Here is a 12631-nt window from a genome sequence, read left to right on the forward strand (position 1 = left end):
GAGAAGCCGAGACATTCACAGAGTGGGAGAGATTAACGTGAACTGTTTCCCCCCCTCGTTTAAACTCCTGGGAGAGAAAGAGATCCACTCTTCCTCTCTTCTCTTTTCACTGAAAAATAGCACACATTCAGATCCCAGAGCTTTCAGACAGTCTCAACTGATAGACAGACACATCGAGCTGCTTTTCCTGCTTCAGATTTTTTTTTACTCCTCCTCCTCTTGCCAACGTCACCCTGACAATTACAAATAGGTCTCATACAGAACTATACCTGTCAATCTTTTTAATTGCTTTGTTTAATTTTTTTCCCTTTTTCCTTTGTTTTTGCTTATCAGGTATACAAATCACAGCGAAAGTTCTAAACAAATATTTTAAAATATTTTTCGAGGAAGACAAATGTACAAGATTGATCATAAATAAAGCTCAATTGGCTGCAGTATAGAATCAAACGCATATAGCACAGTTCAAGTTCTCGAAAACTTAACAGAGTTGTTTCCTGCGGGGGGGGGGCACACACAAAACAAGCGCTCACTCTAAACTTAGGACTTCTAAAAAAAGAGTTCGCTTATTTCTTCTTTGGAGCTCAGGGTTGTAGTTAAGAAAAAACCTGCATTACAAAAAATATTGCTGAATCGGTTTTAATCTATTGATGAAGATTCTAATAAGAAAGATTAGCGGGATTTAGGGGGCAATCCTATATACACTTACCTGAGAGTAAGTCCCACTGACCTCAGTAGAACTGAGGAGCCTTGTACAGGAATGCATTGTTATTCTCTTTAAATAGAAAAGAAAATGCGAAAGAAATCGCCTGAAAGTGCTGTTTTGTGGAAAATGTGAACTAATAGATTCATTGATTTTAAATCTCAATTATTAATGCTATGCAATTAAGAAATAGGATTCCTGACATGAGTTTACTCTAAATAAGTTTTGTATGTACTTTTTACTCCATAATAATACCTCTGGTTGGTTTCCATGTCCATCCAACAATACCAAGCAAAATTGGCAGATTCTCTAAAACATTTTAACCAGACATACATTATCTTTTCGAAACCACTACTGAGCATTGTAAAGTTAGATTTAGACGCACTATCCTAGAGATAAGAAGAAGCGGGTAAATGCTTAGGCCAAAAATAAATATATGGCAATATTATTTAATGCCATAGCTATTGGGGGAGGGAGGGCAGTCAACGGATTCACCAGTCTATTTTGTTATATAGGGTTATAAAATCTGAGGCTGTAAAGTGCATTTCATGTGTACCTGAAGACCAGAAGGGCACAAGCAACAATTTTTTTGGGGGGGGGGCTGTCTTGAAATGGAGCTCACACATATACACGCACTCAGATCCTTAAAGATAATTTAAATCCTTTCGTAAATCGCTGTTGTTTTTACCCTTTCCCAAATACAACTGTTTCCACTAGCGGTAGCTAGCGGCTCTGGTTTGATTTGTTCCACCTTACGAGGAAGTGAACGTTTCGCACGGAAGGGGAGGGGCCTGTGTCTGCAGCCAGCGGCTCCAGGAGGCTCGCAATAACAACATTACCAGATTAGCAGGAACTTCTCTTCCCGAGCCTTATTTGATTTAATAACGTATTCGAGCTTTCTTTTTATAGATGGCTAAGAAAGATCTTTTTCTAAATGAAAGAGCTGGTGGGGGTGGTAGATTCGACGCGTTTTAATATGCAGTAACAACAGACTCTTTCTTGGCGTGCAGCTCACACCCTAAAAATCAAATAGAAACATCGTGGGGGGTTCCCCCCCAAAGATTTTTTTTCCTGAGTGAAAGCAATCTGTAGATGCTGTGGTTATCAACATACGGTTATATGCCTGTGTGGGTCTAGGTCTGTTTTGTTACAGACTGCACAAACACACACGCATCGTTTTTGTTCCCTCGGCACCAGCAGCTTGGCAGGGCAGGCTGGGCTTTAAAAGGAAGAACTTTATCCCTGTGTTTTGTTTTAACAAAAAATACTAGTGACGGTAACAGACTATCAGCTACAGGGAATTTTTGCTGCGGCGACTGCTGCCGCTGATCTGCTGTTCTCATATTGTGGAGGGACTGGAAAGGCAGGACTCAAGACAGGCTGCAGCTTGTTACATTAGACTTTGTTTACATACACAAATCGTTCTGTTCAGAGCCTGTCTCCTCCTGTGCTTGAGGTTTGCATGCCTGTGGAAGAATCCTCCTAGGCTGGAGAGCCCGGGGGTGCACAGAAAGCCAAGGAAAGGGCGGTAAGGACGGAACGAGATGCAGGACTAGAAATGAGTTTCAACGGCCAGAGCAGTGCATTGCTGAGGGCTTGGGGAGCTCGGTGGTGCTGGTTGCAGCGGCAGCTACAGCGGGGTTCTTTGGCGAGTCCCGTTTGGTCTTGCTTGGGTGGTGCTCGGCCCCGACCCATCGTGGACATGTCCTACTCCCGCCACTTTCTGGATTTCCAGGGCTCGTCCATCCCCACCTCCATGAAGAAGCTGGTAGTAACTAAGCTGAGCTCAAACTTCCGAGAAGCTGTTATCCTACGACACGATGTGCCTGTGCCACTCCCGGGAGACAGTGATCTGCTCGTCAGAAACAGGTGAGACACCTCTCCTCATTTTTCCTCCCTTATCACTAATTCTCCTTTGCATCTTCTCCATGGGGGGAGGGGTATGCGACACCCCACTTTCCTGCCCCACTGCTTATCCTAACTTCTCACACCCTTTGGCGTCCTCTCTCGTGTGCACGCAGTCATTCACTCTTATGTGATCCTATCAAATTGTACCAGCTGCCATCTGGCGACTGCTGATTTAATTTTATTGTTGTGAACGTTGTACGCCATACTCCCGCGCGCGCACTCACACATACACCTCTGTACGAGTGCCGGAACGTTTCAATTTGCTGTGAGGTAAAAATCGTATATTGGTTCTCCCCCCTCTCCCACCCCGTTTGCATTGAACTAAAGGAATCTCGGGGAGGAGGGACGATAACGATAATAATGCAGTGTGGAAAAGGTGAGACTGCTACTTCGTCTGAAAGTTGTATGTGACATGAGAGTTCAGGAAGGGACTTAGGGAACCAGGAAATGATTTCCAAGCTCCTCCCAATTTTCTGTTTGCCTGTGGTTGTTCCGTGTTCCTACAGCCGTCAGCGGCTCGTGAGCGGGCGCCCCTTACTTTTTTCTTTGTAGATCTGCGAGGGTTGTGTTTGCGATACAATAAAACTGACTGATCTGTGTAGATCTGTGTGTGTGATTAATACAAAGCAATTGGGACATTGTGTATAGGCTATTTATAGTCATCTCGGGTGTGGGTGGGTGTGCGCGCGCATGTAACACACTCCAGACATTGTTTTTAGAGCAAGTTCTGTATAACAGTTCTGCCTGTTCCCCCTCCCCCACCCCAGTCCTCCACGTCACTAACCTTAAGCAAGCCGTGAATCAACAGGAAAGCAGAGGGCCACAAATGGTATATGACTGCCACCCACCTTTCCCTGTCACTCCTCAGTGTCTTAACTCGACCCTTAGCCCTCCTCCTCCCTTAACGATAAAAGCAAAGCAAAAGGCACAGACAGGAGGAAGGAATGGAATATGTCATACTCCTGCTTGACCTAACCATGTTTATTGCGAAGTAAACCCCATTAATTTCAGTGACCCTTACTTCCAAGTAGGTCTGATTGGGATTGTAGCCGATCCCTGTACCTGGAGTGTGGATGGTTGGACTCTTTTCTCAACATAGCCAGGTCACGAATGAAGTAAAGACTTCGGTTTTTAACACGATTAAGTAATATGCTGTAAATTGTGGGCTACCTAAAGAGGATCGTGCATTCACATTTTCTTCTGTGAGCTCTCCATATACCGGAAGATTTGTAGAACAACATGTGCCTTCCACAGGGGTTTCTTCAATAATAATAATAATAATAATACCTTCCTATATAGCATAATTCCTGAAATCCAAAGTCAGGTTTTTAAAAATTGAAAGCGTAAAAATCCACGTGGGAACCTGGAATTCTGAAGGTGTGGTTGTAAGTTTTGTGTAATGTACCTGTGTGACAGGGGGTTCAGGTAGGTCTTTGATTCCTTCCTAAAATAAATTTGCAATAGCTGAAACACGTTACTTGGTGGTAACCCAGCATAAATTGCATTTCAATCCATTTATCCCCATTTAAAGCAATAAGATTAAACTGGATTAAACGGAAATACACAGAATGATGTGATCTGTGGATTGCACACACAATACACACACGCACAGTCGTCAATGTGGAAGACAGCGTATATCGTTCCTGTATCTGAACCCTAACAAAATGTGCATGTTTTATGTAATGTACTACACTCGCATTACAGAGAGATATGCCCTCCCTGGTGTCAAAGGTTTGAATTGCCGCTGTCATCAGAACATAGTATTTTGGAGAGTAGAATATCTGAAGCCTTAATAGAAATCCGTGAAAAGGATATCTCACTGAGGCTGCAGTTAAATTCCTTTGACTGGGAATATACGAGAAGGGATGGTCTGGTTTAAAATGCTACAGGAAATATACCCTGGCTTCCTTACTGCCTATTGAAAGGTTGTTACGTCCTTGTTCTCCAATCCCCTCCCCCCAACGCTGTCTCCCTCCCCTCTTCCCCTGTGAAATTTGAAAATTTATGCATGCAATTTATTTTGTTTTCGATGTAACTCCTTCCCATCCTGCCCTTGATACTGGGTGGGCTCTCTCTGGGGACTGGAAAGACGTGCTCGTGCATTCTCCGAAGTAGAGGGAGAGGGAGCTAGTCAGGCAAGAGGGTCCACAAGGATCGTTACTTGTTTTTAACACGTTTGAGTTTGCAAGGGTGTGTGTGAGAAATCGCAGGATTGGAGTTCGCAACTTTTGTGTCATGTGGATTTGCGTGAGAGATGCTCACTTTTGTTGCTGGAGTTTCTCACATAAGGCAGGAAAGAGCTCATTAGTGCAAAATAAAGCGTGCTAAGAATAAACCTCTCCAACGGTTTTTCTTCTTACCTTGAAAGCGTGCATAGGTCTCTCTCTCTCTCTCTTCCTCTCCCTATATCCTGTACACACTCGGGGGGGGGGGAAAGCGCCTTCCTACCTTCACAGGACAAGGAGCATAGTCACCTGGATTTATTTAGCCTTGAAAATACGCTCTACCTCAGATTGAAATATAGGAAGGAAAGAAATGGGCTGCAGCGGCATGGGCATATGATCAGATTAGCTCCACAACTCCAGTGAAAAGAGCAAATGGCATAATACAAAATATTCCCCATGCACCCAAGTAAAACACACATACACATGTTGCCCTGGTGTATTTAAGTTCGAGATAACTCTTCTCCTTCAAACAAGATTCTGCTTAAGTAGCCCTCGCCTCCACTTCCTCTCACTCTCTTAAAAACAATTCCTTCGCCTTTATTCCAGTACTTTTCTGAACAGCAAAAATAATTCCACTTCAACCTGTATTCTGAGAGAAATGCCTTCAAACTGGGAATCGATTTCAAACAATAAACTTATTATCACTCGCTGGGAGGTGTGATTGTGCAGCAAAAGAAGAGGGAGGACTAGGAATAATAATATTAATAATGGGGGGGTTAAAAATCTTTTGGAAGCCATTCATTAGTTTCTGAACCTATTCCCGATCTCCACCCCACCCCTGAAATGTAGTTTTCTGGATTGATTAGCAAATACACGACCCGGGTGGTGTGGTGGGTGTTGCTTTAAAATAAAAAGTGGCAGAGGCTGATCAGATAGTGGGCTCTGTTTTCTGTTGGGAGGCAGTATACCAAAGAGAATTGGATAGTAAACGTGAGAAGCAAGACATACGGGGTGAGGGGTGTGGAGAGAGAAATGGAAAGAATAGGAATGTGCGAAGAGTTCTCGGTGATTAGGATTGTTTGGTCTGGGAGGGGGCCCCCCCTTGAGTGCCCCTGAGTTTGGTGACTTTGTTGTGTCTGTGTGTTAAAGGGTCTTGCTCTGCACCTCGGTCCCCTGAGTTCTGGGAGTCACTTTTAAATAAGAGAAACAGCCTTCTAACCCCACTTTGAAGACTCTTCGCCCTCCTCCCTTCCCCCTGCAGATCGCAGGTGTCAGTGTAAATAAAACTTGTACGACTCATTCTGCAGTTGTTTTATTTGGAGGTGGGGTAGGGGACGGTTTGGATCCGGTCCTTTTTATTTTAGCACCCCGCATTAGGGATCGTTGTTAAAGGCTTTGGACGCCTTTCCAGTTGAATGCAAGCCACAAAATTGGGAGGAGGGCAAAGAATGGGGCAAGATGAAGGTCACGTAGTTAACTGAGAGGAGAACAATGCCTGCGGATTGCCAACTCTCCTTCATCACCCAAGTTTGCAAGCTGATGTTGAACTTGCATCTTTCTTTGGAAACCCCAAACACACGTGCTGCAATCCTTCGGAGTAAGCCCCGTTGAACTGAGAGACTAACAGCATCATCCCCCCAAAGTCTGCCCAGAAGTAAACTCCATTGAGTTCAATGGGATTTATTGCCAGTGCGTATTTTCTTGGAGTAAAAAGGTATACGATCAAGGCTGTACAAGTCGCCGAATAATCCTGTACCTCCCCCCCCCCAATTGCTTGTGCTACTTTGTACTGGGAATGGCAAGGAGGCCAAACTGTGAGTGTATTTTTCTACGAAAATATCTCATATATATTTTTCAGTCACAGCATAAAACAAAACTGCCGAACTTTCCATTGTTTAAAAAATCATTTAAAGGTGTGTGTTTTTTCCTCCCGGGAATGAGGGTGGAGGAACAGAACTGAATTCAGGTGTGTTTTAATATTGAAGAGGAGTTTTGCTTCAACTTGGAGATTATATTAACAACAACAAATTATTAATAATAATAGGTCGTGTTTCCCCTACTTCAAAAGGGATAATTTGCACAAGGCACGCGCATTTTCGACTAGAGGCTGGAAAGAGATGGAGGCTAAATTTCTAATCACGGTTATTAGCTTCGACTTTGATTGTGGGGCGACGGGGTGGTGCTTTAAATGCGGTAACCCTGTTTTTAAAAGCCACCCTTTTCCTTTGGACAAGTCTGCACTCGGAGAGACTTTTGCCTGCGCTTCCTAGCTGAGCCACCGCAGACACGCAGGCGGAGCTGGGACGAGGCATGGCGAGGAGCGTGCCAGGGGAGGGCTAACGGGGAAACGGCCATGGGTTGTCAGAGAGGGCAAGGGGGAGGGAGGCCCTCCCTTCCTTAGCCGACCTCGACCACCAACCGGGCGAAGACATTACACTCCGTTGGGTGCCAAGCCTGGCACGTTCCCTTCTCAGCAAGATCTTCTGTGGCACATAGGCAATAAGTGACCCGGTCCTCTGCTGCTGCTGCAGCAGCAGCCTCTCCCTTCTTACACAGACATGCACCTATTTACAGAGATGCTCAATTGCAACGCCTTCGGGGCGGGGAGAGGACAGAGGGGAACAGGGGCGTTTTCACCTGTTATTTTCAACCAGGTACGGGTGAGTTTTCCAGCCCCTTTGGCCACCTGCAGTAAAACAAAAAGAGAGCGCCACTCTTCAGTCGCCCTGTCCCCATCCGACCCTGACCCCACTTCCCAGGTGTTCATGTCCTTATCAGCCCGCCCTTGGCAGCGATGTTTAGAATAGGGTGAACCAAGAGAAGGAAAAGTAGGACTTTTGCGGTATGGGTAAGGTTGCATTTCCAGGCACGCCGCTTGGTTGAGGCGAAATTGTGGGTTTCGAATGGTTTAATCCAACCGTGGCCCACTGTGTGTGTGTTAGGGGAACTTGCACGAGGCTGAATTGTTGTTGCAGGTAAAATGGGCTCCGATCGCAGCCTAAACTGGGTCAAATCCCTAAGACTTGATTTTGAATTCTGTTGAACTGCTTGCGGTCCGGGTTTGGTGCACGCCTAACCATTGCAGCGCCTGGGCCAGTGAGGGGCGGGCTTGAAATTATAAGTGAAGGGCGCAACAATTAGGTTCGCCAGAGGAAGCCTTCAGGCAAGCCCCTCGATGTTCTGGCAGTGTGATGGGCAGGGTGCCTATATGCAACACAAGACAGCTGTGTGGCGATGGATGAACGAGGCCGATTTCGCACCCAGCTGCCTCTCCGGTTAGCAAAAAGTTACGTGGCCTGTGTAATCTAAACCAAGGAGTTTCGTGTAGTAGTCCTTCCAACCTCGAGCCTTGGGCCTCTGATCTTTTCTTTCTCACGTCCTCATCAGCCCCTTTGCCTTGGAGTCCCTTGTCTTCTCTTACCCACCCATCATTCTCTTTCAGAATGGGAAATGGGAGTTATGTAAATTAAAACTGGATTGGTTTTTTAAAAAGCTATAAATAGAATTAATGTCTTGTTTGCTGCAGAAACTAGATTATATGAAGCATTAGAGAGACCAACACTCACATGAACACATTTTAATAATGAAAGAAGTTTTCCTTAGAATTAGAAATGGCCAGTGCACTTCCTTTAGTTTTGTCGTTTCTCTGTATGGGAGCTATTTCAAATTACCATAAATCCACAAACAGTTCTCTAGTTATGGCATTAAAATCAATTTCACATATTTTCACACTTCCACATAATTAAATGCCATAATTTGTTTATTTTTGGCTACAGAAGAGAAACGGTCATATTGCTGTTTCTGACAGAATCGTCCTACTGTAGTATTTTTGTTTTCAAGTTTCTGCAGGGGAAAAAAGCTGCACACTCACTCTCTCTATACGAATAACTTATATTTCAGCATTATTTGCTACTACATCACCTACTGGTAATTTCCTCAAGCCTTTTGATACTTACATTCATTTTTACCTGTTAGAGGTCAATAGTGCGCAAAAGTATTATTGCATAATTTTAGTTCTTCAAGGTTGTTTTAAGGTGCTGTAATTTGTATACAGCAAAATATTTCAATAATGTGCAAATTAGCTGCGTCAAAGGGCAAATTTGTTAGTCATTCCATCCATTTTCTTTAAATTTGCCTGCAGTAACACTTATGACCATCGACCTTGGAGAGGACATTGATACTCCATGTTATCATTAGTCACTTAAAAGTGTTGTTATAATCTGAAATGTAAATTTATTTCCAGAGTCAACATATTTACTACTTTGCTCATATATTATTCTGTTGTATTTTTAACAGAAAAAAACAATTTTATTCCTTAGCTTATCAAACCTTATATCTTTTGTTCTCATTTGCGTTAAACCGGCAAAAGGAAAATGCTTTACCTTTAAGAAATATATCAAATGATGTATTAGTAAAGTTGAAATCTGATTAAAACAACCTTTTTTTATTTTGCATTGAAAGCTTCCCGCCCCCAACTCACATCACATGCATCACTGAAATTTCTTAGGTTGTACATTTACACGAAAGGGTTTTTCTTAAGACAAATAAAAGCCTTGCAAAACAGGGATCTTAATACATGTTTGTTTTCTTCTAGATTTGTCGGCATTAATGCATCTGATATTAACTACTCAGCTGGCCGGTATGACACTTCAGTTAAGCCTCCATTTGATGTAGGTTTTGAAGGAATTGGTGAAGTGGTGGCCTTGGGCCTAAGTGCAAGCGCTAGATACACAGTGGGCCAGCCCGTGGCCTATATGAGACCTGGTGCTTTTGCTGAATATACTATTGTACCTGCTAAAGAAGCTATCCCAGTACCCTCTGTGAAACCTGAGTTTCTTACGCTACTGGTAAGTGGAACTACAGCATATATCAGTCTGAAGGAGCTTGGAGAATTGTCTGAAGGAAAGACGGTTCTGGTGACAGCAGCAGCTGGAGGAACTGGTCAGTATGCTGTGCAACTTGCAAAGAAGGCAAAATGCCATGTAATAGGAACATGCTCCAGTGATGAAAAATCTGGCTTTCTGAAATCCATTGGCTGTGACCACCCTATCAACTATAAAATTGAAAATCTTGCTGCTGTCCTTAAGAAGGACTACCCAAAAGGTGTGGATGTAGTGTATGAATCTGTTGGTGGAAAGATGTTTGACTTGGCTATCAACTCCTTGGCTACCAAAGGGCGTCTGATAATTATTGGTTTTATCTCTGGCTACCAAACCCATACTGGCCTTCAGCCTAGTCATGTAGAAATGTTGCCAGCAAAGCTGCTAAGAAAATCTGCCAGCATCCGGGGTTTCTTCTTAAACCATTACTTTTCTGAATACCAAATGGCTATGAAACACTTGATCAAAATGTGTGAAAACAGAGAACTGGTTTGTGAGGTAGACCTTGGAGATATGTTTCCAGAGGGCAAATTCACTGGCTTAGAGTCTGTATTCCATGCTATAGATTATATGTACATGGGGAAAAACATAGGAAAAATTGTAGTTGAATTACCTCACTCTGTCAACAGTAAGCTGTAAAAACAGAACAATGAAATAAATCAAAAGAAGGAAAATGGGCACTTTATGCTTTACAGTAACTAAAACAGTGTCATTTCTTTAAAGTTTCCAATGAGTAACATTAAAAATAAAATTTAGACATTAATAAAATTTTGATTTCTTGAATTTAAGTGGTATTGTATTCTTTAAAAATGCATTATGTCGCTGGCATTGCATTAAACAGTTCTGCTATATTTTTGTCTGGGAAATTTGAATGTACTTGTGATTAAACTTGCATTAGATTTGAATCTGGCCAGTTATCAGATCTATTCCATTAGAATCGAGTAAATAAAGGCATATTGATATATTAAGTGAAATCAATATTATCAGTTCTTCCCATCAAAAAAGATGGGTGCAGTACACCTGGCCATTCTCCTGAGCAACAGAAGTCATTCAAGAGTGCTTTTCAGTAGGACATGTACAGGAGAACATCTTAGAGGGTCGCACCAGATACAATTAAAAGCTAAAAATTATCTTTTTTTAATTGTGGTAGTGATTCCAAATGAATGTCTTCATTTTCTATTATAGCAAATGACAGATTTGTAGTTTAACTAGTAAAATATATCTTTCTAGTTACATGTACCTGGGTTTGTTTTTTAACGAAAGTTTCATAGAATCATAGAATAGTAGAGTTGGAAGGGGCCTACAAGGCCATCGAGTCCAACCCCCTGCTGGTATTAATCAACTTGGCCAGCTTTATTTGAAGTTTTTAGTTACATTTTGAAATATTCATGTTATAATACCATCTTATAAATTTTGTTTTGGATATATTAACCCATTAATTGGTTACCTTTGGTGAAATGTTATATTCTACTAAGATTAAGGCAATCTAGGTACCAGAGTTATTAAGGCGCCTCAAATTCTGTGTTTGTACCATCTTACAAGGGAATTTTGGTGAGAATGGTTAGAATGGTACCAATCAGCTGTGCTGAGTTATGCAGTAAGATACATCCTCTAAGAATTTATATTACAACCTTTGTAAGAACTTATTTTAAAGCATTCAAATCATGTTAGCTAATTTTAACAATGTGGGCCAGTTGTCCATTTCTTCTCTTCCATTGTTTATAGTCAACTGCAGCTGCAAGCCTGTATACCCAACTGCCAAGGAGCAAGCTCCAGTGAACTGGATGAGGTTTACTTCTGAGCAGACATTTATAGGATCAGCCCTCTTTCTTACTTGGCTTCATATTGCCTATTTGGGGTGTTTTGGTTTTTTGTTTGTTTTTGAGATGGTATTTATCTCTGGAAGATGATACTACACATGTGGAATAAACTGGCATTGTTTAACATGTAGCAATGTCCTGCTTTCATCTATTTGCTTTTTTCAGATATGGGAAAAACCACAAGGTGAAATTCTCCCTTCCCCCTGCACAACCAAGAGGTCTTCTGTAACTTTAAAAGTTGTGCAGGGGGAAGAGAGAATTTAACCTTGTGGTTTTTCCCATTTCACTGTTGCAAGAAACCTGCACTTGGCTGAATTTTCTCTTCTCTTAAAGAGACAGAATCATTCTCAGGCCCTGAGCCTGGCAACCCTACTTACAGCTCAAAGCACATCCAAGTAGTAGGATTTAAGCCAGCTGAGCACCACTGAGTTAAATGGTACTTAAGTGGCTTAAATCCAAATACTTCAGTTTAGCTGGATTTTGGATTGGGCTGGTGGAAAAGTTGCTTGGTAGGTGAAACCCAAAGTATATTTTGGATGTTGTTAGCAGTTGATCACCCTATGGAAATGCTCTCATAATGATGAAGTATTTGGCTCCTTTTGATGAGGAACAAAAAAAAGTGGAAAAAAGTGGAAACAGCTATTTGTTTCTAAGTACAGCACAACTGTTGAGAATAAAATTCAGTTTTAGACATATGGATGTGTGTGTGTGTGTGTGTGTGTGTGTGTGTGTGTGTGGTGTGTGTGTGTGTGGTGTGGGTGTGTGGGTGTGTGGGTGTGTGGGTGTGTGTGTAATGTACTGCCTTCAAGTCGATCCCGACTTATGGCAACCCTATGAATAGGGTTTTCATGAGGCTGAGAGGCAGTGACTGGCCCAAGGTCACCCAGTGAGCTTCATGGCTATGTGGGGATTCAAACCCTAGTTTCTTCATCACACAGAGATGTCAAACAACTGGAGGCTGTTATTTTCCAGATTTCTTACCCTTAGCACTAGATTTTCACAACTGACCCGTCATTTTGAGGAACTATTTCAAAATATGACAATATTTACACCCCAGTCATAAATACTGTGTGAACTGCCTTGAGAGGACTGTTTTGGCCCTGCAAGGTAGTATAAAATTATGTAAATTTTTAAAAATGAGTACCTTCATTCAGAAAT

General features: G+C 42.4%; 1 protein-coding gene across 1 annotated transcript; it reads left to right on the forward strand.

Annotated features, from left to right (window-relative positions):
* The first annotated feature begins 1457 nt into the window (after positions 1-1457).
* Positions 1458-10436, forward strand: PTGR3 (prostaglandin reductase 3). The gene is made up of 2 exons (XM_061594369.1): positions 1458-2569; positions 9368-10436. The coding sequence occupies exons 1-2, from the start codon at positions 2259-2261 to the stop codon at positions 10290-10292; spliced, it is 1236 nt and encodes a 411-aa protein (XP_061450353.1). The 5' UTR covers positions 1458-2258; the 3' UTR covers positions 10293-10436.
* Positions 10437-12631: the final 2195 nt, after the last annotated feature.

This window comes from Rhineura floridana, chromosome 1 (genome assembly GCF_030035675.1).
Source record: "Rhineura floridana isolate rRhiFlo1 chromosome 1, rRhiFlo1.hap2, whole genome shotgun sequence".
In the NCBI taxonomy this organism is placed as follows: domain Eukaryota; kingdom Metazoa; phylum Chordata; class Lepidosauria; order Squamata; family Rhineuridae; genus Rhineura; species Rhineura floridana.

Excerpts from the sequence above, each read along its gene's own strand:
- PTGR3 (XM_061594369.1), top strand. The coding sequence starts at position 2,259 with ATGAGTTTCAACGGCCAGAGCAGTGCATTGCTGAGGGCTTGGGGAGCT. Across the intron at positions 2,570-9,367 it reads GATCTGCTCGTCAGAAACAG|ATTTGTCGGCATTAATGCAT; the intron begins GTGAGACACCTC and ends GTTTTCTTCTAG.